This window comes from Schistocerca piceifrons, chromosome 2 (assembly GCF_021461385.2).
Source record: "Schistocerca piceifrons isolate TAMUIC-IGC-003096 chromosome 2, iqSchPice1.1, whole genome shotgun sequence".
Lineage (NCBI taxonomy): Eukaryota > Metazoa > Arthropoda > Insecta > Orthoptera > Acrididae > Schistocerca > Schistocerca piceifrons.
In genome coordinates this window covers 133,878,787-133,905,767 of record NC_060139.1, presented here as the reverse complement: position 1 = coordinate 133,905,767, position 26,981 = coordinate 133,878,787, and the positions used below count along the sequence as shown (strand labels likewise).

Here is a 26,981-nt window from a genome sequence, read left to right as displayed (position 1 = left end):
TTCAGTACATTCTTGTTGCTCGAATGTGAAGTGTGCTCCAGCCATACCGAGATGAAAGTACTAACATCTGTTGAGCCAAAGACCATTCTACGACAAACTCATAACTCAAATTGAACGGCAATGTCGATATCTCGATAGAGACTGACAAGAAGTGTATACATTTTTCTTTCGGACGCTGTTTGTTAAGTAATATGGGCATAAACATTTATAGTTGTATGTAACATTAAATTCACAATGGCCTGACGTATGTTTGCTCCAATTTCAAATATTTCTTGTTTTTTTCTGATGTTAATGGTAATAATGATTTTGTATCATCCCAACTTACTCTGAACACTCAGCAAACGCTCTCTGTTCCCAACAATGGGTTAAGGAACAAGTTACTGGGATAAAGATACTGAGTGGAACATATGTCAAGCAGCCACGTCCGATGAAACATCCTGCAATTTTATAAGAAAATCACGAGAGAAGGAAGACGACGTACAGATAACTTGCTGCAATTTGTAGTATGTGGGTGAGGTCGGCAGAAGTTGTTCTTAAACACTCTGATCTGAAAGGGAAATTGCAATGTTGAGAACTACATGGAAAGAGGCGGAGCTTCCACAAAATATGACCAATGATTTGGTTCGAAGCTCATTATTTTTCTTCACACATGACACCAGTGATCAGTTATATTCTTAACAGGAATAAGAATGCTCTGCTAATAAGTATGTTCCAAGATGTTGTTGACACCAGTGACAGATCCGATAAGAAGCTGAAAATGATTTTGGATTATAATTCAGTAAAAAGGGCTGTAGACACCCTTAATCAGTTAAGAGATACATATTCATCAAACGAAAAATCAGTAGGTGGCCCTTGGTAGTTTTCTGCAACATCCTTGATGTTTCTACTTATAATGCCTATATCTTGTGGATTTCAGTAGACCTTAATTGGAATGTAAGAAAATTGACTAGGAGAAATTTCTTCAAGGAACTTCGAAAGTACGGGTAGCAGAACACATTTTTCAAGGACACATTTCTCAGGAAGCAGATTATTCTCCGAGAGTGGACAGGAGCACCTAGAACACTAAAAGGTGTGGCAAGTGTGTGTGTGTGTGTGTGTGTGTGTGTGTGTGTGTGTGTCAGTAACACTTAATGTGCATGTTGTAAGTTCAGTTCAGGAAGCAACGACAAAAAACAAATGGGTAGAAAAAGTAATAAACATATTTGCAAAACACCCATCACCTACTTGTGTCCAAACTGCAATGAATAAGAATGAAAATTAGAAAATAAATGTTAATCCTTTCAGAAGTAGTTGTATGTATGATGTCAATTTTTGTGGGGCTGCTGATATGCAAGCAGCAATCTATGTAATTAAGAGTAGTTATTGTTGTGGTCTTCAGTCCTGAGACTGATTTGATGCTGCTCTCCGTGCTACTCTATCCTGTGCAAGCTTCTTCATCTTCCAGTACCTACTGCAGCCTACATCCTTCTGAATCTGCTTAGTGTATTCATCTCTTGGTCTCCCTCTACGATTTTTACCCTCCACGCTGCCCTCCAATACTAAATTGGTGATCCCTTGATGCCTCAGAATATGCCCTACCAACTGATCCCTTCTTCTAGTGAAGTTGTGCCACAAGCTCCTCTTCTCCCCAATTCTGTTAAATACCTCCTCATTAGTTATGTGATCTACCCATCTAATCTTCAGCACTCTTCTGTAGCACCACATTTCGAAAGCTTTTATTCTCTTCCTGTCCAAACTATTTATCATCCACGTTTCACTTCCATACAGGGCTACATTCCATACAAATACTTTCAGAAACGACTTCCTGACACTTAAATCTATACTCGATGTTAACAAATTCTTCTTCTTCAGAAACGCTTTCCTTGCCATTGCCAGTCTACATTTTATATCCTCTCTACTTCTACCATGATCAGTTATTTTGCTCCCCAAATAGTAAAACTCCTTTACTACTTTGAGTGTCTCATTTCCTAATCTAATTCCCTCAGCATCACCTGACTTAATTCGACTACATTCCATTATCCTCGTTTTGCTTTTGTTGATGTTCATCTTATACCGTCCGTTCAAGACACTGTCCATTCCGTTAAACTGCTCTTCCAGGTCCTTTGCTGTCTCTGACAGAATTACAATGTCATCGGCGAACCTCAAAGTTTTTATTTCTTCTCCATGAATTTTAATGCCTACTCCGAACTTTTCTTTTGTTTCCTTTATTGCTTGCTCAATATCCAGATTGAATAACATCGGGGACAGGCTACAATCCTGTCTCACTCCCTTCCCAACCACTGCTTCCCTTTCATGCCCCTCAACTCTTATAACTGCCATCTGGTTTCTGTACAAATTGTAAATAGCCTTTCGCTTCCTATATTTTACCCCTGCCACCTTTAGAATTTGAAAGAGAGTATTCCAGTCAGCATTGTCAAAAGCTTCCTCTATGTCTATAAATGCTAGAAACATAGGTTTGCCTTTCCTTAATCTTTCTTCTAAAAGAGCAAGAAAAGAAAAATACTGTTATACACTTTAAAAAGACTATCTTATTGAAAATGATCTGTATCAAATTTACCCTATGTAAATATTCAAATAAGAAATTTTCTTAGTAAAAATGCTGTGTGTTATTTTCAACAGCATGTAAATGGCGGTCTCTTTAATATGTAATCCTTGATGTATGTTAGTTCTTTGTCAATACATAGAAAACATTACATATAAACTTAACATACATTTGTTAGCAACAATTGATCGTAGTGTTAAATGCCATGAAAAAGATACAAAACGTAATACATAGCCTAACGGATTTTGAAATTGAAAGCGTGAAATTGTGATACAGTTACAATCCAGTGTTCTGCAAGCAAAGGGATACATAAAGTTGCATGTTATTAGTTCTGTCATTTTTACATTTGTTTTTATTGGATTATTTGTATGTGCTTGTGGTAATTCAGTAGTATCTAAAAAGAAAATATAGTAAATTCAAGCACTCAAGTTGAGAAGTTTGCGATTACATATTTCCTCAAAAATAAAAAAATTAAATAGGAAAAGCGATTAGAGGTTTGTCAGCAGGAAGAATAGTGAATTTAATTCAAATAAGCTATTTTCTTAGTTTTTGATAAGTAATATGATACTTGGTGGTAGTGATTGATAGTTGTTGTTATTGGTCATAACATTGAGCTATTTTATGAAAAGTAATCTTAAAATACCCAGTAAAATCTGTTTTCATATAGGATAGAATGCTCTTAGACATGAAACATATCATCTGATGTTTACGTAATTGTGATTGTGAGTGAGTTAATGTAAGTATGAATGTATTAGTTTCAGATTGTTATGCTGTCATGCCTCCATATGAAGCATTCATTGATCTGGACAAGCAGAGCCGTCTCATGCATTTTCTAGAGGTAACGTAAATCATTTTATAATAAGCTTTTGATATGTTTATTAGATCTGACACTGATGTTTTTGAGTGCCACTGTTTTACTGTTAAATCCTAAATTTGGCAGTACTTCATCTTGCAATTTTTATTTTGTTTCACATGGATTGAAAATATGTGTAATGTTGTGAAGATAATTTGTGCATTAAATGTTGCTGTGGGGTATCCTGCATCTGAGCTTAGAGAGAGAGAAAATGTACTGTTACTTTTGTGTGGATTGCAAGGCTTAGAGGATAAGTTCTTTTTCTTTTAAGTAAATTATTAATGGGTTTTTAATATGTGTATCGGGGAGTTGGGGGGGGGGGGGTCATTTTGTAGAAACTGGTATAAAAGTTAGTAAAAATACATGCTGGCAATTATATCACACCTGTAAGTCCATGCCTATTTATCAACAGCATTTACACAGTGACAGAAAGATATTTTCTAACAGTTATGTCTGTACATAGATAACAGAAAGAGAAGTATTTAAACTCACGTTCTATTGATCATGCAAGGTGGTTGTGGTCGTCGTAAATTATACATGTGAGTGGAGTAGATAATTACATCATCTGCTTTGTATTTCCATTCGTGATACAGTAACAGGCACCCACTTAACATACATAATAAGTTACTGCCGTTCATTGCTAGACCTTATTACTTCCCTTTGCTTTTTCACTGCTTGTTTCAGATTGTATGTTGTAAAGTGACTCACAATGTTATGTTACCACAAACAACTTCGTGACTGCTTCTTTAATCAGTGAAAAGGGCATGGTGAAGTAGGTGAAACTTAAAATGGAAATACTAAAACAGTACTCTCACTCAGACCCTGGGACACTTGCACATCTCCTCCCATCTCCCTGAAAGGTGCACCACGGGTGGGTTGTGAGTGTTGTGGGTAATAATATTTATTTCATTTACCAATGCAGTTTTTAATTTCATCTAACGAGTCAAATATTGGAATGTGAGTAAAATTGTTCCAACACCTTGCAGCGACTACAGTTGTTACACATGACTGCGATTGTGGCAGTATTAGAAAGCTAGGAAAAGCTGGTTTCAGGGACAGCTACTAGGAGTATAAGCAACTGAGACAATCGTATAGCAAGCATTAGGATGCGACATAAAAATAATGAATACATGTTTACAGGACAACTGTTAATTTTTTTAATAAAGAAAGTGAATGATTGATTGCTTGCAATATTAGAGGAGGTAACAGACCCAGTATAGTTTGTAATAGAATAGGAGCCTCATGACATTGGAAAGTCTTCTTGTCAGGCTGCAGTTGGTATGTTTTTGAGTGACCTGAGTGCACACTGCCCAACATCCTTACAGTGACAAGGTAACCACCAGAGTGACAGCAGCTGTTTGCCAGCCTGAGATAAGGCAGATTGGACTTGCGAAACAGAATTCAGAAACAAGACAGTTTATTTTAACAGTAATCAAGGAGAACAGAGACATTGTAAGTCAAATTTGTTTAGAGTTTATTACCACCGATTAAGTTCTCTGACTAATATAACTATCTAATTGACTCAATAAATGTTAAACCAACTGAAAATTTGTTAATGTGGGGAAGGCACCAAAAGTTAACTGAGCGACAACCAGAATGACGTATGAAATTAATAGATTTGACTAATAAAACTATAAAATGACAACTGCAAAACATGATGCTTCTGACTGTACTGATGCATCTTATAAACAAATAATATATAATTTACAACAAACACCTGAAATGTGATTTCTTTGATCCAGATTTATGTGATAGCAAAAGGAAGGTAATTACGTCGAGTAAAACTGAATAGACACTTCGTAAAAATAATTCATGACAATAAAACAATATCAAATGAACAAATAAGCACAGTAACAATAGCCTACTGTTTGAAAGTCACAGAAGTAAGCATTTCATAAGACAAATGCAAAGTAATAGTTTTAATAAAGAAAACAGTCGTAAAAAAAGAGATTACAGAATTATTGTTCATGACAATAGGAAAATAAAGTTGTAACTTTTGTACTGGAACTTGGCCAAGGCATGTGGTCAGCTGGAGTGGCTATATGTGTTGTACTACGTAAATTGCATGTAAAACATCAGTGTATGGTCACACTCAATATTAGAATAGGAAGTAGGTCGGGAGTCACTGGGGGGGGACAGTTATATTAAGTAGAATTGGTACGAGTGCTGTAATATGGGCAGCAGCTCGATGTTGGGAAACTTGTTGGTGCTTCTATGCCTTCAACTAATCCAAGGACTTGCGCACAATTCAGTGTTGTTAGTATCCGGAAGAACTGGTAAGGTAGGACATGTACTGAGAGAAGTGAAATTCCGGGGGATGAATAACAGGAATGGTTTGGTAGTGGCATTCAGAGTTTAACTGTGCAGAGAACTAATATTCAGCTTCCAGAGTTATTAACAGAATACTTTGAATAGAAATCCAATATTATGTAGCGTTACTCAGTATGAGTGTGGAGTGAAATTCTGGTGTACAACTAGCTTATTTTTATGCTGTGGAACAGAGATTGTGTTAATTCGGAGATCAATTGAATTTGTTTCGTATGAGAAACTGTCTTCAGTCAACACAGTAAAATAGTGCAAACAAATTCAATGGTAGATACAATAAAAATACAGAGGAATGAGTAAAAGTGCGAAATGTGGCTGAAAAGGTCATACCAGTTAATTTTGGGGTAACAGACAGAGTGCAACAAAAAATGTAAAGTAGTGACGCATTAGCAGCACAGGGTCTGCCAGTCACGTGGAACTGAAGTACAACCATGTTAGAACGCACAGCGGCACACAGTGGACAAAAGGGTTCAGCTGTATGGCTGGCTCTGTTTGACGAAGTGCAGATGTTAATAATGGCAGGCAATCGTCCGTTGCAGTAATTCAATGGGGAAGAAATGTTGTACAGTCATTAGTGATATCAAATTACAGTGGAACCTCAATTTTACATTCGCCAATTTTGTGGTTTTTTTTTTTTCTGTTCTACACCATAAAATCGTAGCTCCTGTGAAAAACACATAAGATCAGTGCTAAAAATACCCAGTTTTACGTTTCTTCCTAGTAAGGATTACCTTAATTCTAAGATCTTACTTGACGTCTCACTTGTCATCGTCGTCTTCTTTTCCTATTGATATTTGATGTGACTGGTGAGTTATAAATAGCACAAAAGATAGATGGTTCACACTACAATTGGTGGGCAAAGTTAAGGGAATATTTCAGGCTGTTGTGAGGAGGGGAGATGTGAGGGGGGAAATGCTGACCAAATCCACAATCAGTGTTGCCAGCACAACTTCCAACGTTTAGCTTCACTGCACAATTAAGATACAACTAATGCTAGATTGCAGTGGTAATGGAAAAACAAGACAGTCGATGCAAAGTGTTCTGGACTGAGCCAATACGTGATGAAAGGGCCCAGCCACCACCTTTTTTTTTGAGCCACGTATTACTCAGTCTCACCTTTTTGCTTGTACTTCTGGTGTACTGTATTCAGCAACAATATTAATCGTCCGCCTTTTAAATTCTGACGCTGAGTCTCAAAGAATATGCTCGGTCATAATCGAGGAAACATCACCCAATTAACAGCACAGCCACCACACCACACTAACACACACAAATGGCCCTTCATTGATGGGAGTGCTGGTAGGGGTGAAAGCATTTTGTGAAGTGTTGAAAATATACTTTTTGTGCAGGTCCTGTGCTGTGTCGGAGATTTCACACAGAAGTAGAACAATGACTTAAGTGCTCGTATCTCGCGCCATAGCACATTTTAAAGACTTACGTGCTCATATCTGATACCATACAGTTAGGAAACTACATACACTACTCGTGTATATACTTTGCACCTGAACTTGCTTTCAACTTTACATTTTACGCAGTGTACAGAAATTCACTGAGCCAACTTCTAATAAGCTTGTAATGTCAGTTGGGGAAGTAAACTCATTTTTTCATGTCTCAGTTTAACCAAGCCTAAAATAAGACTATAACGGTGGTGAGCATGTGAAGTATGGCTTTTAAGAAAAGCTTTAAACAATGACAGCAATGGTGAGAAATTATGTCTAAGCAGATTTCGGCATTTACGCTTACAGTTTAACATTTAGCTGCTGAAGAACTAATGAAATTCATTACCACAAATTATTGTATAAACATTGTGTTGTACGTTTAATTCCCATCACTTAGACAGATTTTATACAATGTATTGAAGAGGGTAGTGATTTTTATTCGTAAATGCCAATTACATGTGTTTTTGCTCACATTTTAGGGCGTTCCAAAATTTTCCTCAATTCTGCATTTCCCTCATTTGTCGTTTTTTCAGCTGGGCCGCATGAAAACGTAAAATAGTGGTTTCATGTTTAAAGAACTGTAAGGCACAGAGGTTACTTCATAAGTTAGAACAGGACAGGTGCAACACTTCAGCAAAATATTCTAGGTATCAGGGCCTTATTAAGATGAAAACACAACTGAAGTATCAACCTGTTTAAACAATAGATTGACATAGAAAATACAAACTCTACTTCCACCAAAGGCTGATGATAAAATATGTTCTCAATCCCTAAGCTGTAAATTGTGTGAAGTGGCAGCAAGTAAATAATAGTGACATAAAGTCATCTCTTGGTGTGCATATTGGCTGTTGTGCTGAATGATTCTTGGAATTTGGAAGGATCTGCTACAGGAGGTGGTATATCGCTGCCATTATACTTGATAAACCAATCAAAATGAACTACAGTCTTCTGTTCTGGGAGCTGTAATTTGGCATTGACACATGAAGTGAAATGCAATCTCTGAAATGGTCCATCCTGGCGTGCACAAATTTTTTAGTTGTGCATGGTTTCATGGTGGTTTGCTGTAACATTACTTATCTCCTACCTGTTATAGTGGCAGTCAAGTATTCTTTTGACTATGGAGTCAGTGCCTCCCTGTCGCAGCTGCATTGTTCTGTTGAGCTCTCTTCCAAACGAATTTCAATCTTTCGGTCAGGTGCTTCACTGTACTGGAATTTATTCCAGGGGTCAACTTCTCTATCTTGAGCGCATTTTGGGCCTGAGCAATCTCGAAGGGACTCAACCCTCTTATTTCGTATATCCTGGTGTCGTATGATGAAATTAGAAATGTCAGTAGCCTATCCAAACCTGTGTGTGAGCTGTGGTAGTACTAAATGATTGAGGAGAATGCTTTTACACTGTCTCAGCAGTCGTGTCTTCAATAAGTATCATTGATTATTTTTGAGGGACAGGCCCTATTGCTTCAGTCAAAGTTTGGAGAGGTATTTTAGATCTTTGTCCACGCACTCTTAGCACACAGGAGACTTTTTAAAATCCTTGGACATCATTCTTTCACTGTGGCCACCAATAATGACCTGTGACATGTACTTTCCCCATTATGAAGTGTGTATGCTCTTGTGACATAGTTGTAGTATGCGTTTACGGATAACCTTTGGCACTTCTGCTCATTCTCCAAGAGTCATTCTCTTATACAAAACAGTATCTTGGGACAAAATATGGGTAGGCAGCCCATGTCTTATACTTAGCATGGGATTCTAGTGACCTTTTTAATTCCTCAGTAAGCACCTCGTCTGCTGGCAGGATCCTAATTTTCTTGCTCAGAGCACCTGCAGTCTGATTTAACTTGACAGGCTTGTTGTTGACTGTTCAACTAAGTTTTAAGGCTGATATAACAAGTCTGCTGCTGACACAAAATCCATTGTAAACTGCATTTACTGCGAACTGTCATTGTTATGGGTAAAACTGAAAGCAGCGGGTGCCAAAATGAGCCAGAGGTTCTATTTCAGTGATGCTGTAGTTTTGTTCAGCTCGATTCAGCTGATGTGATGCATAACCAATTGGTTTTTCTGCACCATCTTGCATTTGAACCAAAATGCAGTCGATGACTGCGTTGCTAGAATCATGCTACAAGGTAAAAGATAGTGCAAAATCCAGATAAGCCAAGACAGGTGAACTTGTAAGAATTTTTTTCAATTTTAACATAGCACTGTTTCCCTTCTACAGCAATTTTGAGAGCGGTATTGTTTGGCTGCACAGTTTTCCATGAAATGGCGATAGTAATTTGTCAGTCCAACAAATAATTGCAATTCTTTAACGTTCCTTGACACTGGAAAAACATTTACTGTGTACATTAACCACAGATCTAGTTGCACACTATATGCTACAACTATGTGGCCTGTGTAGTACGCTTGTGACCTCGCGAAACTGCACTTTCCAATTTCAAATTTAAATTAGTGTGACTAACAGAGTTAGCACTTTTCTCAATCATTCTGCGTGTTCTCTCGTCATACTTGAAAAGACAATATTGTCATGTTAGGACTCCAAATGCCCGAGGGGGTGGGTGGGGGCACAACAAAAGTTATCTCTTCCTGGTGTTTCTGAACTATAAGAATTTGATGGTAGCCAGTGTGCATATCTAAGATTGTGAAGAATTTGTCTTTACCAAGGTGATCAGTCCTTAGAAGGGGATAAGTATCTGGTTTCATGAGGTTACTGACTGCTTACATACCAACTTATATGTGATGAGCCTCTTCCCCATTACTCTCTTCCTTTTTTTATTTTATTTTTATTTAATTTTTTTTGGGACGATTACTATAGGTGAATACCTGGGGCTGAAAGGAGGTTGAATTACTCCTGCTTCTAGCAAACGGGAAATACGTTTCTCCACTAGTGGTTGCAAGTGGGAAGCTAAGGAATATGGTTTATAGGCCTAGCATCACCTGTAGCGACATAATGGCACATTAACATTGCCAAAAGTTGTTTTTTTTCTTCAGGCGAACTTGGAGATTCGGCTAGAGTGGGGGTCAGTACATCCCGTCCTCATTACACAAATGTTAATGCACTTTGGTGAGTATGGTACCCTGGGAAATGTTCCACATAGTGGATTAAAAATGCACCCGAATTAATACACAGTGGACAGCAAAATGGCTGTTTGTAGTATCAGTATGTCATTAGGATTAAAATTCGTATATCTTTTGTTGATTTTCGAAGTCCTGTAACCAAGCACATATTAAAACTCTCCAAAACGTCACTTCAGCTTTTAAGCTCTCCAGCTAATCAACAGATATTACTAGTGGATGTAGAACTACTTGTGACCTGTTTCATGGAACACAAATGTGCAAGTAATTCTTTTAATTGTAATGAGTTATGATGAATTTTAATAAGTTGCAACATTATTGAGCATATTGGAACCAAAAATGATACTGCATAAAATGTTCTTTTTGTTAATTTCTCAGATATGAGGTAGCTTTAAAGCTCATTTTTTCCTGTTTGTTTATTTTTACAGAACCTCCAGAGAGGTGACGTCGTCTTTTGTTCTATTGTCAGCAAATCCGTCTCTGGCCTGATGTTGAAGGTTTTGTGCTCTGATGGTGAACAACAGCGTTACGTTTCAGACATTAATGTCAAGGTATTGCAAATGGCATACAGGTTTATATATTTATTTGAAGGTCAGAGTCTCATGTATATATGTGGTATATATGTGTACACATGTTTTTTATATTTTATATAAATTCTAAGAAAATGGTAAATCTGCATTTCAGATTTCTGAAGTTCACTTGTCTTTGAAAATTGTTGTGTTAATATTTGGTTTCGTTGGATGTACTGGAGTAGGGTTCGACTGCTGAATTCTTTCCCCAAAATAATGTGAGAACGTACTGAGACCTCGTATGCATGTGCTGTATGTTATTTCCAGTATCTTAGCGAGATGTGGAAGCTCTATCTCAAAACGTGTAAGTTACATTCTGCTTTCACTATTGTTTGTTCATTACGATTTTGACAGCCCCAAGTTAATTTAAGAGAGAACTGAAGTAGCTGGCAGCTTTTGATAGTTTGCAGCAGGTAAATCACCCATTGTGAGCTGTTTTTGCTAAGGATAAAGAATGTCCAGAATTCTGGACAGAATACCAAAAGTTCACCGTGAATAGTTAAGTTGATTATTCTTGTGTAAGACGTACAGTTATTTCGTTGCAATTACCTGCAAGTATTCTGCAAGGCTTTGGACCATCCCTCATCTCTTGATAATCTTTTCCTGTTAAATGTTTCCAGTGACTGGTCCATATTTTCGATTCTAGTGTTCATTATGACATTTTTATTGAAAATCAGCATTGGATAACCTGTTCTTATTGTACCAAAATACGGCAATTAGTTGATGACTAATTAAAAATATGGGTTTGAATTTCCGTGCCAAAAGAAAAGCTTTGATGTGCACGTCCAGTTTGAATTCAAAGTATTCAGAATAGTTTGGATTTGATTCGAAAAGTGGCTTACTGATGATTTCCATTCCTGAGTTTGATTGTCATATTGATTTATGATTCCCACTCCAGAGACTAGATGATAGATGAAAAAAATCTTGAGGGTTATTGATTTCAAATTTTCCATTAGTATTTGGTACATTTGTTTAAGATGTTTCAGAGCCCAAAAATAATGGCTTGCATCAATCATTTACGTTCTCTTAGGATTTCCTACTCCATAGAAGCAAGCAGCTGCATGTGCAATAGTAACTTGCTTGTGCTTAAACCTAATGGATATCAAAATATTTTAAACAGTTTCCCTTGTTCTACAGTTTCCTATTTCTAAGATACCTACAGCATGATTTTTGAAAAGTAGTTTACTGAGAAGGATGCTGATGAACAAAGGGCATTTAATTTTTGCCTTGTCCATGGACGACGATTTACGTAATCTTTTAATGAAATGGAAATGTGCTTAAAGAAGCATTCTTGCCATAATAATTATTGCATTCAAATGAGGTGTGGCATTTCATCTTGGAGATGCTGCTTCAGGTAATGTATGATTTTGGAACATTTCATAAAAGCAAACTTATTCAGTTCAATGAAAAGGAAATTTTTATCTGCCATTTTAAGGAAATGATGTACTCAATTTTTCATTTTTCAGCTATTCTTCAGAAATACATATTTGTCAGTATAAACTGCAAGGAAATGTCCTATGAAACCACTAACAATGCTGCAATATGGAAAGTAGCATGTTGGAATGGCAGTAAAGGAATTGGTTCCAAGATAACCTTTTATGTTGCTGTGTGGTGTACTTAACTACTGAGACCTGTGGAGTGTGGATTGATGAATGATGTTCTGCTACATGGGAAACTGATCCTTGAGGTTCAGACATGTCAACTTTAAATTACATGTTAAGTTCTGGGTGAAATATGCACTCTTGTGACTATGGGTTCATTATCTCAATGAAATGATGAATCTCTGTAGAACTGTCAAAAAAGGAAAAAAAATTCAATGAAGATACTCAGAAGATAATTAGTGTCTTTGACAAGTTGACGAGATTGGAAACTTCCTGTTCAGACTGTTAATGTCATTGGTAAATAAAGGCTCTTTTCCTACATACAGATTTATTAGCGATGTTAGGCAAAGATCCAAACCGTGACATTAAATGAGGGCGGAGTAACAAAATATTCTTGTACATTTTTAAATGAGCAATCTTTTGTACTTCCCTTTTTGGGGAGTATACTTTCGTTCCCATTCTGAAATGCGTGAGACTGCCCTTCGCCTGCAATAGTCCCCTTTGGCAAATCATGGGGCCAAAATCTTGTACAATGTTACAATCGCGAAAGATTTCTCAGCAGTTCTTGATAATAGTAACTTGGCCAACATAAAATTCTCTCAGCCATTCCAGTCTTGCATCATTTTGCTGTATTTCTCGTGTTCCTAATGTTAACTATTTCGTAAAGTATTCCCAGTTTCATATTAAAGCAAATGTAGGAATTGGGGGAACAAAACAAACTTATAATAAGTGAAGAAGTTGACTATCTTTGTAGTGTAAGAAGGAAGATGTACATGAAAATTGTGTGTCCTAACCTCCTGGATGTTGCCTCTTAACCTTTAGAGCAAAACACATTTTCTTGCTCAGGAAACCTTCCTGAGGACATTCGACAATATTGAATTGTTTGGAAATGCTTACATTTCATTACATGTGTATTGCTGTAACCCTTAATGAACTAATGTTTAAAATGGAGATATTAGTAATTTTTGCTGCCTTAAACTTGATGCCTTCAGATTTACTTGGCCCTAAATTAAAATATTGTTTCAGAATACTGCAGATATACTGTAATTAGAAGTAGGGGTGTTGAGTGTGTGTGTGTGTGTGAGAGAGAGAGAGAGAGAGAGAGAGAGAGAGGGAGGGAGGGAGAGGGAGAGATTTGTGGGAAATTTGTCTGTGACCAGTAAATTTCAGGAGTTGACAGGCTATATTATTAATTGCATTAAAGAAAGTTTTAGTCCAGTAAGTTAATGGTGGGTAATAGAAATGACATTACACTTAAATGTGCTGTCTTAATAACACCAGCAGGTAAATACCAATAGTAATGTAATGGGTGCTGGAATTATTAGTTGGTAATCCTTCCCCTAATTTATTTCAACTACATTAAGTCCTTATCTTCACTTGCTGTTTTTTGGGTCTGAAGCTGAAGGAATTTTTCTTGGCGCTTAGTGTTTTCAGTTACTCTAATTCTATTTCTATCTTCTGTGTAGCCAGTAAACTTATGTGATTATTCCACAGTTAATGTGTGTACATACTTAGTACTTTGCATAAAAGTTGGGAACATATAGTAGTTGGATTATAGGAACAAGGTAGCCATTGTCACAGACATTGAAAATTTGTGATTTGGCAGGTAGATGATTCTAAATCAGTAATTTTTCGCAGTGCGGCTATTTTTCCAATGCGGTGGTAATGTGTGTATTAGTCCCATACTTCATACTGCCATTTTTGTCTTGTAACCAACTGTTTATATTTCTTCCTTAAAGTCTTTGCCAGGAACCATTTCTGCAGGAAAGCTATTGCTTTGTGTAAAATGAATAAAGTAAATACTTTGTACATCAGTTAATATGGGACGTATGTTTAAGTATTGGGTTTTGTTTTTGGATTTCCATTTTTGAATTACATGATTGTTTCAGATACTACTTAGAACATACTTTCAATATTGATGGCTTCACTGTTTGATTAAAACAGGATTTGTAATTCGAAGTGCTGTCAGCTCCTTATTGTAATTCTCTTAAATGGAGTAAATGTGATTGAAAAACAGCTTTCTGAAATAATGGCTGAACCTGTACTTTTTAAATGTTGTGTTGTACAGTACTTTGTGATTTTCGTTACGCATGGCTGAAGCGAGAAAAGGATTAATGCTCTCAGCAGCTGTTATTCCATGTACTTGATATTTTGCCGTGGTGTATAAATAGGTGCGTCACTGATGACTGAGGTATGTAATGTTTTAAGGAAATTAAGTGATTTCACCTCAGTAGATATCATTGGACAGTTAGTATTGACTCAGACTGGATATTCATTGCATCAGATTAAAGGTATTTTTATTCTCAATTTATTTTTGACTTTTTCAGTCATATTTGGGACAAGAATGTGAGGTTTCCATTAAGAAGTTGTATCATGTTTGAATGTTCATGTAGGAATTGTGTAACACTTCTCTGATAGTTATATATTCTTTTAAATTGCTGTTCTTTTCATTTTTAACTTCTCCATGGAAAATGGATACAGGAATGTGCCTCCTACATGTGAAACAGCTGTTTCATGGTGAATTCATGATTTTTGTGAGCTATTTTGTGTGTGTGTGTGTGTGTGTGTGTGTGTGTGTGTGTGTGTGTGTGTGTGTGTGTGTGAGAGAGAGAGAGAGAGAGAGAGAGAGAGAGAGAGAGAGAGAGAGAGAGAGAGAGAGAGAACTTTCGAGTTGATAGTTATGGATTTTTTATTTCCATAAATGTTTCAAAACAGATTTGGAGCAAAAATTATGGTGTAGGCTAAGTGGATTTGAACCGAAAATAGAAAATAAGAAGAGTGAAAACAATCTTTGTGTCAGCATTTGGTGCATTTGAAAGTCAAGCACTGAATGAATAGTGTAACATAACATTGTATATATAATTTTACTATATAATCCAGAAGCTTACTGAGTATGGTAAGACATTGTATGCAGTAGTCTGAATTGTTTTGACAAGATAAGTAGTACACTCACAGTGGAAACCAATGTTTTACAGTCTAAACTGTGTAGATGGATTATTTCTCTATGTGCATGAATCACTTGGTCTGTTGTAAAGTTCTTTCTATGATTTGAATCAGTTCACATAGTGCATATGGTGTACTGAACAGTACACGAAAACAGCTCCCCTACAGACTTTAAACCGAAGTGTTTTGCAATAATATCTTAATACAGTGAAACCCAGTTTTACGTCACATTTCTGCGCTTGTGCATTTTTGTGCAGTTCTTAATAAATTTTTAATGCAGCTTTTAAGGAAGTATTCTTACAAGTTATGAAAGTGCACTGTTACTTACATGCATTCTTCTATCATATGCTACAACATTTTTTCTAACATCTCACAGAACTTAGATCAAATAGTATGGTGTGAGGTAATGCAGCCTAGAAAGAGTTTTGAATCAATTGCTTCGACTATTAGAAGATACAACTCTGGCTCCTTGCTGGCGCACATTCCACGTGTAACTTCCTCAGTGCTGTACACCACCTTTCAGCTTTATGAATTACATTCTTATGTAGTAGCATGGTATTGGAGTTGCATGTGCTAAAGTTGTTCTTTTCATATCTTTGAAATCTTGTCTGGATCCCCTGTACCTTTATTGGAGATACTTGAAAACCAAGCAAAGGCTGTCTCTTATGCTGGAATCTACTTGAAATTCACCATTTACTTATGCTTGGAACACCCTTAATTCATTTACTAAAAAAGTTTAAATTGTTACAATAATTCAAATTCATGGATTCACACAGTAGATAAAAATTGGTAAGGGAACCATCATTTTGTAGATAACACACAGAAACACAACAGAAGAAAGGTGTTACTAGCCTTCTTGGTATTGCTGCTGCCCCCCACCCCATTTGCCCCTGCCCCACCCCTCTTTTTCAGTGTGTGTGTGTGTGTGTGTGTGTGTGTGTGTGTGTGTGTCTGCTGTTCATCTCTGCACATTTTTTCTCACGTTTAGCTGTGCTATGTTAATGCCATTGTTAAAAACCGAACAAATTGTGCAAGGAAGTTGATGTGACAGCTTGTTATTTTAACAGATGCGGCAATGAAATGGGTGATTTGGCAGCTCTGTAAATGGCATGTTACATTAGGAATCAGGAAACAGGAATGGTGCCATCTGGACAACAAACCTTTGCTGTTGACCCTGATTACTCAAGATAGCATTGTGAACCAGTGAACGACACACCGTTGTCTTGATGGTGTTTTACAAAAACCACAACAGCTATGTGGCAGCACAGTGTATATTTTATGCTCATTACAGTCTTGTGCTCCAGTCCCGTCTGCACTGCTATCAAAGTGTGGGTATAGAACTTTGAGGGAAATGGGAGATACGGTGTGCAATACTGCCCTTACAAAATTCAGATAATGCAAAAACTGAACGCCAGCGACCTCCCAAAGAGACTACGCTTCTGCAGAGAATTGTTGGAACGACCACCCCAATCCATACCTCTCAGCATCCATTAACACATTCGACAATATCTTTCCAGGTCATCTCGTCTCGAAGAATGGGGACAATTCTTGGCCTCAAAGATCCCCTAACCTTTGAGCGTGTAATTTCTTCCTTTGGGGTCGTTAGAAATCACAGATCTCCCAGAGTGGCCCACTGCACACAATTGAGGAACTGAAGGATCAAGTTTGGGAAGAATTTTATCAAATTCCAGTGCCAATCCTGTAAAGTGTGATGATGTCTTAAGTTCCGTAAGACTTCGTGTGTGAAGAAAAATTAAGCCATGTACATGCCATTTTCAGGTGATGGACATTTTAAATTCAACGGTGGTTTCAAAATCACCCATTTCTTTGCCACCCCTGTTGCTCACAGTTTGAAAGTTCTTAGGAAATTCCTAGGACATCGCTTTGTAGGAATGAGTCTCCTTTTGTGTGGCCTGTTGTTGATGATCTAGAAACAGTCAAATTTTCAAAATAGAAAGAAAAAAATTACTAAACTCAACAGTTGGAATAATATTCCAATCAAATTGTTTTGTACTGAATGGAGTGTCTGAGTTTTGCCAACAGAATTTCTTGACGTAACATTGTAAATAATGCATAAAAGGTAAAAAATCTTATTTTTGTTGCTTTTTTATTATAACTCAGTAGGTTTTTTCTCCTATGAACTGTTGAGACTGGTGCTAGTTTAAAATTGCTGATTTTGGCTGTCTCAGCAAAAATCTCTTTTTTACCCTATACAAAACTTTTTTTATGATCTTCAATAGTGTAGGCACCTCTTTAGTAACTCGGTTGCACCTTCTTAGCATTCTGCCTATAAAATGCCGTCATTGGTTTACCTTGCTCACAACATTATGTATGCGATTTTGCAATTTTTAAGTTGTTCGTAATTGTAAATCCTAGATATTTAATTGAATTGACAGCCTTTTCATCTGTCGTGATTTATCGTGTAACCAAAATTGCACAGAATCCTTTTATCGCTAATGCGGATCACATTACACTGCTGACAGAGTGGCGCAGTGGTTAGCACACTGGACTTGCATTCGGGAGGACGACAGTTCAATCCTGCGTCCGGCCATCCTGACTTAGGTTTTCCGTGATTTCCCTAAATCGCTCCAGGCAATTGCCGGGATGGTTCCTTTGAAAGGGCACGGCCGACTTCCTTCCCTAATCCGATGAGATAGGGTCTGTTGTCACTTTTTGCACCTTACAGATACCTCGTCTAAATCGTTTGCTAGTGTTTCTGATCTTCTGATGACTTCTCTTGATGGTAAATGACAACATAATCTGTGGACAATCTAAGAGGACCACCCAGATTGTCTCCTAAATCGCCACTTGTTTTACTTGATTACATTCCATCACTTACCACAAACTGTGACCTTTCTGACAGGAAACCATGAATCCAATTGCACAGGTGAGATGATACTCCATAGGCACACAATTTGATGAGTAGTCTCTTGTAAGTATGTAAGCCTGTCGGAAATAAAGTAATAGTGTTTTTCTTCTTGTTTTTTATTTTTGGTGCTTTTTCTTTTTTTCTTTTAATATTTGTAGCTGCAAAAAGGATGAAATCAGTGTGTGCTGTATTCAACTTAAAGAGGAGGAATTCACTAAATTATGACCTTTAGTACTAAATAAGAGTGTTATAATGGAAAAACTTTGATACAACTGAAAAACACTAATTTTCGGCTAGCTCTTGCCTCTCAGTGGTTTGTCAGAGTAAAAACCTAAATATTGAAATTTGTAGGAAATTTAATGTACTTTTACACTTGATAGTTTCAGAGTTATGAGCAAAAGACCACCAAAAATGAATCTTTTCTTTCAGTTTTTTTTTTCAATGTTGTCACAAAATTCTGTAGGCAAACCTCAGATTCAGCATCCTAAAAAAACATGTAGGATAGAATAAATCAGTACTACTACGTAACTTCCCACTAGGGGCCCATTTGAGGACAAATTGATGTTTTAGAAAGAGGATATTTCTGTTGAAGTTGACATGTTGGCATTCAGTGTATATAGAGTATTTCGCGCGCGCGCGCGCGTGTGTGTGTGTGTGTGTGTGTGTGTGTGTGTGTGTGTGTGTGGAATTTCATAAAGCAGATTTGTGATCACATATTTTTTTCCTTAAATTTTTCTTTATATGTTACCCTGAAATGAGTTTGAAAATTGAATTATTATGCCAGATTCATTTTCCAGTTATTGACAAAATTTCAGAGCAATTAATCGCCTTTATTATTTTAGGCAATCCACAATTATCACATAACAAATAATTTGTCAGATTCAAAAATAAGTTTAAAGTCCAAAATCTGTCAACTTCATATCATTTAACGGTGTAAGGTTATGTAACTTTTCATTATAGGTGTGTGGAAGTTCATCTTAGGAATTAGTATTAGGAGTCATTATTGACATGTCTACACGACAGAAGTGATGAAAGGTCTTCTTGTCGTTTATTTGGTTCCCCAACTGTGTTCTGTGGGTTGTTAGTCATTGTGGTATTAATAGAAAAAAGTGAAGTTGATTACTTAATCCTAGGTTTTATACTGCAAAAATTTCAGTAGTGGCACTTTTTAGCCTGTAAGACATAACATATGTGAGAGCAAGATGTGTTTGGTGTCCCAGAGTCTCAGCAATTCCATTACATTGCTAGACTTCCTCCTGTGACTGGAGAAACTAACTTAAGTCCCAGTTCAAGTGGCAGTGCTATTTACAGCAGTGTTTCACATCTTTGCCTTTCTGTTTTTCATATACAGGGTGGTCGGAAATTCCCGTTACAAACTTCTAGGGACATGTAGAGGGTAGTGAGTACAGAACATTTTGAATAGGAACCCATGTCCGGAAATGTATCGTTACCATTCTACAACAGTTTTCAATTCAGATGTGTACCTCGTCAATGTCTGCTTAGGGCAAGAGGGACGTCTTGGAGTTTCCTGTCCTGGTACGCGACAGAGTAGACACGATGACTTGTACTACGTCAAACGATCCCCAGATGTCACTTATTGTCCGCTTTGCTGAGAGACCGAGTCAATACCTGTGCATCACCGATAGAGGAAACATGGTGCAGTACACATTTGCGGAATATGCAGACATGCTTCTTGTGTATGGTGAAGCTGGAGGTGACGGAAGAGCTGCTTTCCAGCAGGGTGCTGTTCAGACGGATAATGTAGATAGTTGTGTGTGGAGGATGGGCATGAAACCCTATCTCTAATGTGTCTGACAGTTTCTCACTGTAAGCATATGGGAAGTTATTAGTCCAGTCCTGTATCTTCGTGTTTGTGTATAACACCCATAGGTATCCTGTACCCTCAGCTAAGTAATAGTAACTGATAACTGCACAGGATAGTGTAGTTGAGTGCTTCCCTCCCTTGTTAAGGTGGTCTTACCCCAGTTGTATTGGGAACGTTTGGAACACAATACGGTAAGATCTGCATGCTCAGTAGCCAACACCTGTCTGTCTCTCATAATTGGTATTTCCAGTCTTAAGGTCAGTTGTACTTCTTTACTTTTTCTGAAATACATCTTCTTTGTCCTACGTTTTTTACCTGTATGTTCTGCAAATCAAATTATTAGTAGTGTTCAGTGATTCATCTTTATACACAGTGGTCACTGTTTGGATTAGTGCAAGATTATTGTTACCTTGTATTATAGAGGAAGAAAAGTTTTGACTGCTTGTTAGAGCCTTCTCTCCTCCTCACATTTGAGTTATCACTAAACTTTTTCAGAAAACGTAAAATACGGGTTTCACTGTATTTTGTGATTTTGCCAAAGGCTCACACATTGTACTGCCAATCAAAACTTTCAAGGAAAATGTTCCAGTTTTTGGAGCAGGTCATTTTACTGTTGTATTTTTACAAGGATAATTAAAAATCTTATTACTGGTGGATTCTCAAGAAATCATTTATTGTTAAAATTTATAATTTATTTTCTTATATATAAAAATATATATTCTATTTCATTTCTTTAGAAACCAGGATGAATGCTATAATATTGGAACATCAACAAGAAATTTTAACTCATGTTCTCAGTACATAAAAGCTGCTGATTTGTATGTAGCCAGTTTTTAATATGATAAATGTCTTAACAGACTGAGGAATATTAATTTTGAAGATTTGGAAGATCTAGTCTCACTGACAGCCAGAAAGGTAATTGTAATGTCAGTTACACATAAGACCTTACCACATATTGCGTATGACATTTCACATTAAATAACCACCACATCAAAATATTTTAAGCAGTTGTGCTGACAATGTAGCTCTCCCCATGGCAGAATTTAAAGTTTGCTTTACAATAGTTGACAGTTCTAGGATGTTACCTGTATAAGGTACCTGTTAACTATTTTTTTCTAATTTTTTTACCCTAAATGGCTGTTGCCCCCTGTTGTATGAAGACATACAGTTTGAAAAGTTTTTGACTTTTACATCTTAATAATAAAAAGAGAATGTAACCTTCAACCAAATATTACCTTGCAAATTTTATAATTTTGTAGATAACGGAGAAATTTTATAATTTTGTAGATAATGGAGTGTTGGTATAATGTGATACAGCTACTTTGGAGACACCAGTTTTGTGTTGACAACGATGTGTGGCAAGAACAGTGGACAAGGACAATTTTACATGTGGCTAGTAATTTATCAACTACTTGCTTTTTAGGCGTAATTTTGTGCTTCAAAACAAATTAAGTTCTAATAACATTTCGAAAATGTAATACAGTGCATTGTGTACTATGCTGTGGTGAAAGGAAAGCTAAACCATTAAATTTTGTTAACACAGCAAGAAGTGTCCTATTTGTTTTGTGGAGTTGTAGATACAAGTCTAATTTTGATGAACTTTGATTTCTATTGGTTGTAGGCCTTCTGCCCTATGTCGAGCATGATTCCAGCAGCTGACAAGAAGTCCGTTACGCGTAACTACCTTGTCAATGACACGGTGTGCTGTGAGGTGCTGGAAGTGATGCCAGACACTGAGAAGCTTGTGGTTGGTATGAAGGGCTTTGCTCTTCCTCCCGATTCCGAGTATTCGTGTCGTCTTGGCTTAATCACCAGTGAAGATTTCCCAGAGATGTATAAGTAAGTAACCTTGAGCTGTAACTTCACAATTGCAGAGTTTTTGATATTTACGTAAATGTGTAGATCACTATTTTGAAATTGTCAAATGAGGATAATTTGTAGGAGAGGATTTAAAATTATCAAGGGATGTGGGTATGCATGAGCATGCATAGGAAAAATGAAATAACTGTATAAGTCTTCAAAAAATAATTTGAAAGTTTTTTCTTGCTTTCTTTATAGTTCCCTGATTTCACAAAAAGTGGGAATGGTGTTGAAAGAACGAACTTAAATATTTTTGCTTCAATAATCAATTTGAAGACTTTAATATTAATGTTTCTTTATTTGACATTACAGCATGTATAAACATACAAAGCAATCAAGTGAAATACCAGTAATGCATATGATTGCAAAAATCCAGCAACTATACTGTTTTGTTGGGAAAGCAAAAAGTGATGCACAAGCTTGTAGACCAGTCAGGAAAGACTTCATTTGGATATAGGGTTCCCTTTGCAGCATTGCACAACACAAGAATTACAACACCATCATGTCCTTTTGTGTATACCAGCCCAACTGACTAGGGAGATGTTATTAAGAAATCTGAGATGGATGTATGAATTGTGTGCTTTTAAAAAGTCACGTACAGTAACATAACAGCTTTATAGCCAACAGAATGGCAGGTGAGATCCAGGTATTTTGCTGGTTCATTGATTAGCGGTGTGGAGAATTTATAAATTTGTCAGTATGTACAGAAACTATAGTCTTTAAGTCCATGGATCAAAAACAATATCTTACATTTTTCAAACTTAAGTTTGTATCAGGACAAAATGCAACAAAATGTCAATAGTCTTGGAAATTTTTAAAGAACATTTACACAGAAGTTATATATACTTAAATTATAACCGTGGAATTTTTTCAAATTTGGAATAAATGTTTTGATTCATGTAAGTGTATTTGATACAAATCAAATTTTATCTGAATTATGTTATGACATGCTTAAGAGTTCTAACCTTAAAAGTCGGCCTTTCATCAGTTTGATGACCGCACTTTCATCTAGGGTATTCTTCTGTTTTAATGACCATAAACAATTGACTAAATTAAGAGCTAATCCATCATTTACTGAATTGACTGAAATAAAATTTATAACGTATTAGAAAAATGTAAATTTTGTAGTTTTGAGTATGTTGTGAGAGCTTAATTTTTGTAAATATGACAGTTACCTATATGAATTGTGCCGTCACTAAACTCTTACAAAAAAAATTCATTGCTTTCCACTTTCTTTGGATGACATGTATACGTTACTTTGAAGATGTCATTTCAAGATTAGTATTGGAAAGTAGGTAACTCTGCTGCTGAGTTTAATGTATAATATTTTTTGTTTCTCATAGGAAAACTCAAGACATGAAGGGAGAGTCCTACCAGAAAGTACTGGAGAAAACCTTAGGTTTCTACAACCCGAACAACATTAACTACTTGGCCAATTTACTTGGTCTTGGAAGCACCAATTATTCACACATGACTGGAATGCGGTAATTATCAATAGAATTAACGAAACATTGAAATATGTATATAGAATCACACCTGGTGGATTAGTTTTGTTAGTATTTTCATTTGTACACTGTCGGTTGAAGATGGATTTTCACTTGGTTGAGTTTTTAGAGTGCATACTGAAAGTGAGTCATTTGTTAGGAAGAATCTTTTTTTTTTATTAAGCTGATTTTGGTAGTGTCTATAAAGCTTTCCCATTAATGCCAGTTTAAGTTGAGACTGCTAATTTATTTATTTTATGTTCATCTTCACTTCCTGCTCATGCACGAACGTTAAACAGTGCCCAAGTGTTTTTCACAGTTTTGATTGATAGTTGTTAGTCTGGTAATTTTACACCAATGTTTGTCTAGCTTATGGTAGTTGCTAAAATTCTTTTCTGATTTCATCTTGGTTGCAGGCCATTTGTATTGTCACTAATTATTCGTACGGTGCCCTCTGTTTAGTGTTTCTCGTATTTGCAATTATTTCAGTAAATCTCAGTGTTATTAAATGGTAATGCCTTTATGAAGGTGTGATGATACTCAAGTTTTTATTGTGGTTGACGCATTGTACTCCATAAGGAGTATTCTTAAAAGTTAATGTTTGAGTGGAGTAAGAATAGTAATAGGCTTAGCTTCTTTGTATTTATTAATTATTTACACAAGTCTTTGCTCATTTCCTTCAGTAAGTACAACTTGTTTTGAGAAACTTTTGTACAATCCCAGTGTTCGGTTCTGATAACACTTCCAGACTGATAAAGGGAAGCGTCACTGCATATCTATTAAGAAGATGTGATGGTTTGTGTGTGATTTTATAACCTAGCCTTCGGCAGAGAGCTTCTTTGCCTATTTGGTTTTTATACAGCTTTGTCAGTAGGTATTCGTACCACGTGGCAAAAGCCATATCAGTGTGTGCATAGTAACCAGTGGCATTTCCAAAATAACTATATAGAGGCTGCCACAGTTTGTCGTGACGCTGAATCCATATAATTTTCTGGAGCATGATTACAAATAACTGGACATCAGAATTGATCTCTCGGTGTAACATCTGCCTCCATGTTTATCTTCCCTTTACTTTCTGTTAAAGTTGTTTTGATGTTCCTAAATTTCTATTTCTCTCCATTACAAGTGCATGTGAAGATATGTTGTCTTTGGTCTCATGAAATTTTACTACAAATCTTTCCTGCTACAAATGAGCTCTTTGCATTCTGTGCTGGTTTTTTTTGTTATCGATATACTGCTCCCAAAATGGTGGTGTTTGCTGAGCTGCTGTTCCGACCTGTATGAAACACTGCCATCAGATGTTTTTGAAAACTATTAGGTGAAAAAATTTAATTTTGCACATCATACAGTCTACAGTTGATAAAGAACTGAATTTCTTTTCATTATTTGCCTTAGTTACTGTGCTACATCAAATTAAGTAAAACATTGCATGAAATTTTAGAGATTCTGCAGAGGTAAAACAATGTTGTGTAAACTCTGCTTATGGTTGATTTTTGCTCATATGTTTATAAAGTGAATGAAATGTAGATAAGATACCGAAATTTTATTTAAAGTGGAGAGCGGAAGGATATCTCATTTTGGGTTTTACATATGAAGGGTACACGCAGACCTACGCCCATTCATGTCCTTGCGCATCACAAAACATGGTCTTAACACTCAGCATAGCTCATAATTTATATCGAAATCAGGTTTTCTGAAAATGATAGCATGCAGTGAGGTGCATATATTGTCTGAAAAATACTCTTGAATTCAGACATCCATAGCACTGTAGGAAAATGTAAGCAGCGTTTGTGTATGCATGTCCATAACACCTGGGGAACGGCGTAGCAGGACCTGTATACACAGCCACCATAGTGAAAAGGTGAAGTGCTGGTTACCTGAACACAAGAGGAACTGTTATTTTATACTCCAGAATTAGCCACAGCAAAGCAAGTTGTTTTTTTCTTTTTTTTTGTGGAAGCCATGGATAAAAGTAAATGAGGCTAGCATTTTCTCCAAGAGAATGTCGTATCATCACATTTATGAAGAGAAGCAATAAAAATGTGTAAACACAGTTTTAATTTTATCAGAAAGGAAGAGGGACTTCGCAAAAAAAAGGAATTCTAACAGCTGGTTACTTTTAACCAAGAATGACATCCGTCACCTGTCAACAATCGTGTCCATTTGGCATCACCTGTCGACAATCGTGTCCATTTGGCATCACCTGTCGACAATCGTGTCCATTTGGCATCACCTGTCGACAATCGTGTCCATTTGGCATCACCTGTCGACAATCGTGTCCATTTGGCATCACCTGTAGACAATCGTGTCCATTTGGCATCACCTGTAGACAATCGTGTCCATTTGGCATCACCTGTCGACAATCGTGTCCATTTGGCATCACCTGTCGACAATCGTGTCCATTTGGCATCACCTGTCGACAATCGTGTCCATTTGGCATCACCTGTCGACAATTGTGTCCATTTGGCATCAAATGATGAATTTTGGTGCCTTCGTACAACTTTTATTAACTCCTACAAAGAGGAGACCACTTGAGGTACCTATGTGCTTGCCAGTGTTTCATCTCTGATTTCTTCTACAGATAGGGATAAACTTTAGTGAATCATCTCAGTCTGGAATTTTAACTCAACTTACATTGTCCCCTTTTCTCTCTGGATTTAAATTGTGAAAACACGATTAGTAATAAAGTAAAGTAGTGTATAAAAATAAATGTTCATTATGCCTTTTTCCTGTTCGCACATTTGGTCTGTTGCTGCTCTATTCAAGGGAGGATGAACATGTGAAATCTTTCGCAAGACTGGTCCAACTTTTACGGTTACACATTTACTGAATACCACTACTCAGAAATTTCCTGTGTCTATTAATTTCTTTCCAGTTTATTTCCCAAATGTAGTATCAAATAAAAATCAGGTCTCTGGAGTTGCTTGACAATTCATCAGCTATATTTGTGGTTCATCTAAAATAGACAGTGTCTGAAATGTAGATGACCTCAGTGGTGTGCGGGTACATACAATATTCTCACAGTTTTTAACTTATATCAGTCCAGCGAAACAGATTAGGCATTCACCAGTAAAGTTGTATGCTAAATTAGTTACTTTGAAGAAAAGGTGTCCTTCCTGTGTCATCCATGTCTAATCAGACCTGAATTCCATTTTGAATCTTGTTTTTGGTGATTGAACTTTCTTCATTTAAACCCTTGTTGTTAAGATTATTAATTTAATGCTGTCCTTTTTGTGTCACTTGTGCAAAGTGCATGTAAATTTTTCTTTTGTATATCAATTCAGCATGTTTCCAGTGGATGTACTTAAGTGTATTCAGGCCCTGCAATGATGCTGGTAGGTCTGTGAAATACTTTTATACAGTTGTTAGAATAGAGGATATTTTGAAAGGTTGTCCAACCACAAATATCTAGGGACAGGGGAAAAAATGACATGTATCAAAAATTCGAACATAAGATTCCTTAATTGTCCCATTGCTAAACCACATTTTTGGTTGTTCGCAATGTCCCATTAAAGGAAGACTTTCTCCTTCTGAAATTCATGACTAATGAATTTATTTCTCTTTTTCTGTAGTTTGTCCAGCGGAAGTGCTGAA

At 36.6% G+C, this 26,981-nt stretch overlaps 1 protein-coding gene across 4 annotated transcripts in view; it reads left to right on the top strand.

Annotated features, from left to right (window-relative positions):
• Window positions 1-26,981, top strand: part of LOC124776296 (tetratricopeptide repeat protein 14 homolog) — an 86,876-nt gene that overhangs the window by 32,545 nt on the left and 27,350 nt on the right. For 2 of the 4 annotated variants that reach the window (XM_047251212.1, XM_047251211.1), the window contains exons 4-7: window positions 3,298-3,380; window positions 10,665-10,787; window positions 21,665-21,882; window positions 23,247-23,387. In XM_047251212.1, the coding sequence (XP_047107168.1) occupies window positions 3,298-3,380; window positions 10,665-10,787; window positions 21,665-21,882; window positions 23,247-23,387 (565 nt within the window). Of the gene's footprint in view, window positions 1-3,297; window positions 3,381-10,664; window positions 10,788-20,813; window positions 20,959-21,664; window positions 21,883-22,381; window positions 22,539-23,246; window positions 23,388-26,981 lie in introns of those variants that run through there. The other 2 variants (XM_047251213.1, XM_047251214.1) reach the window with 2 other exon arrangements.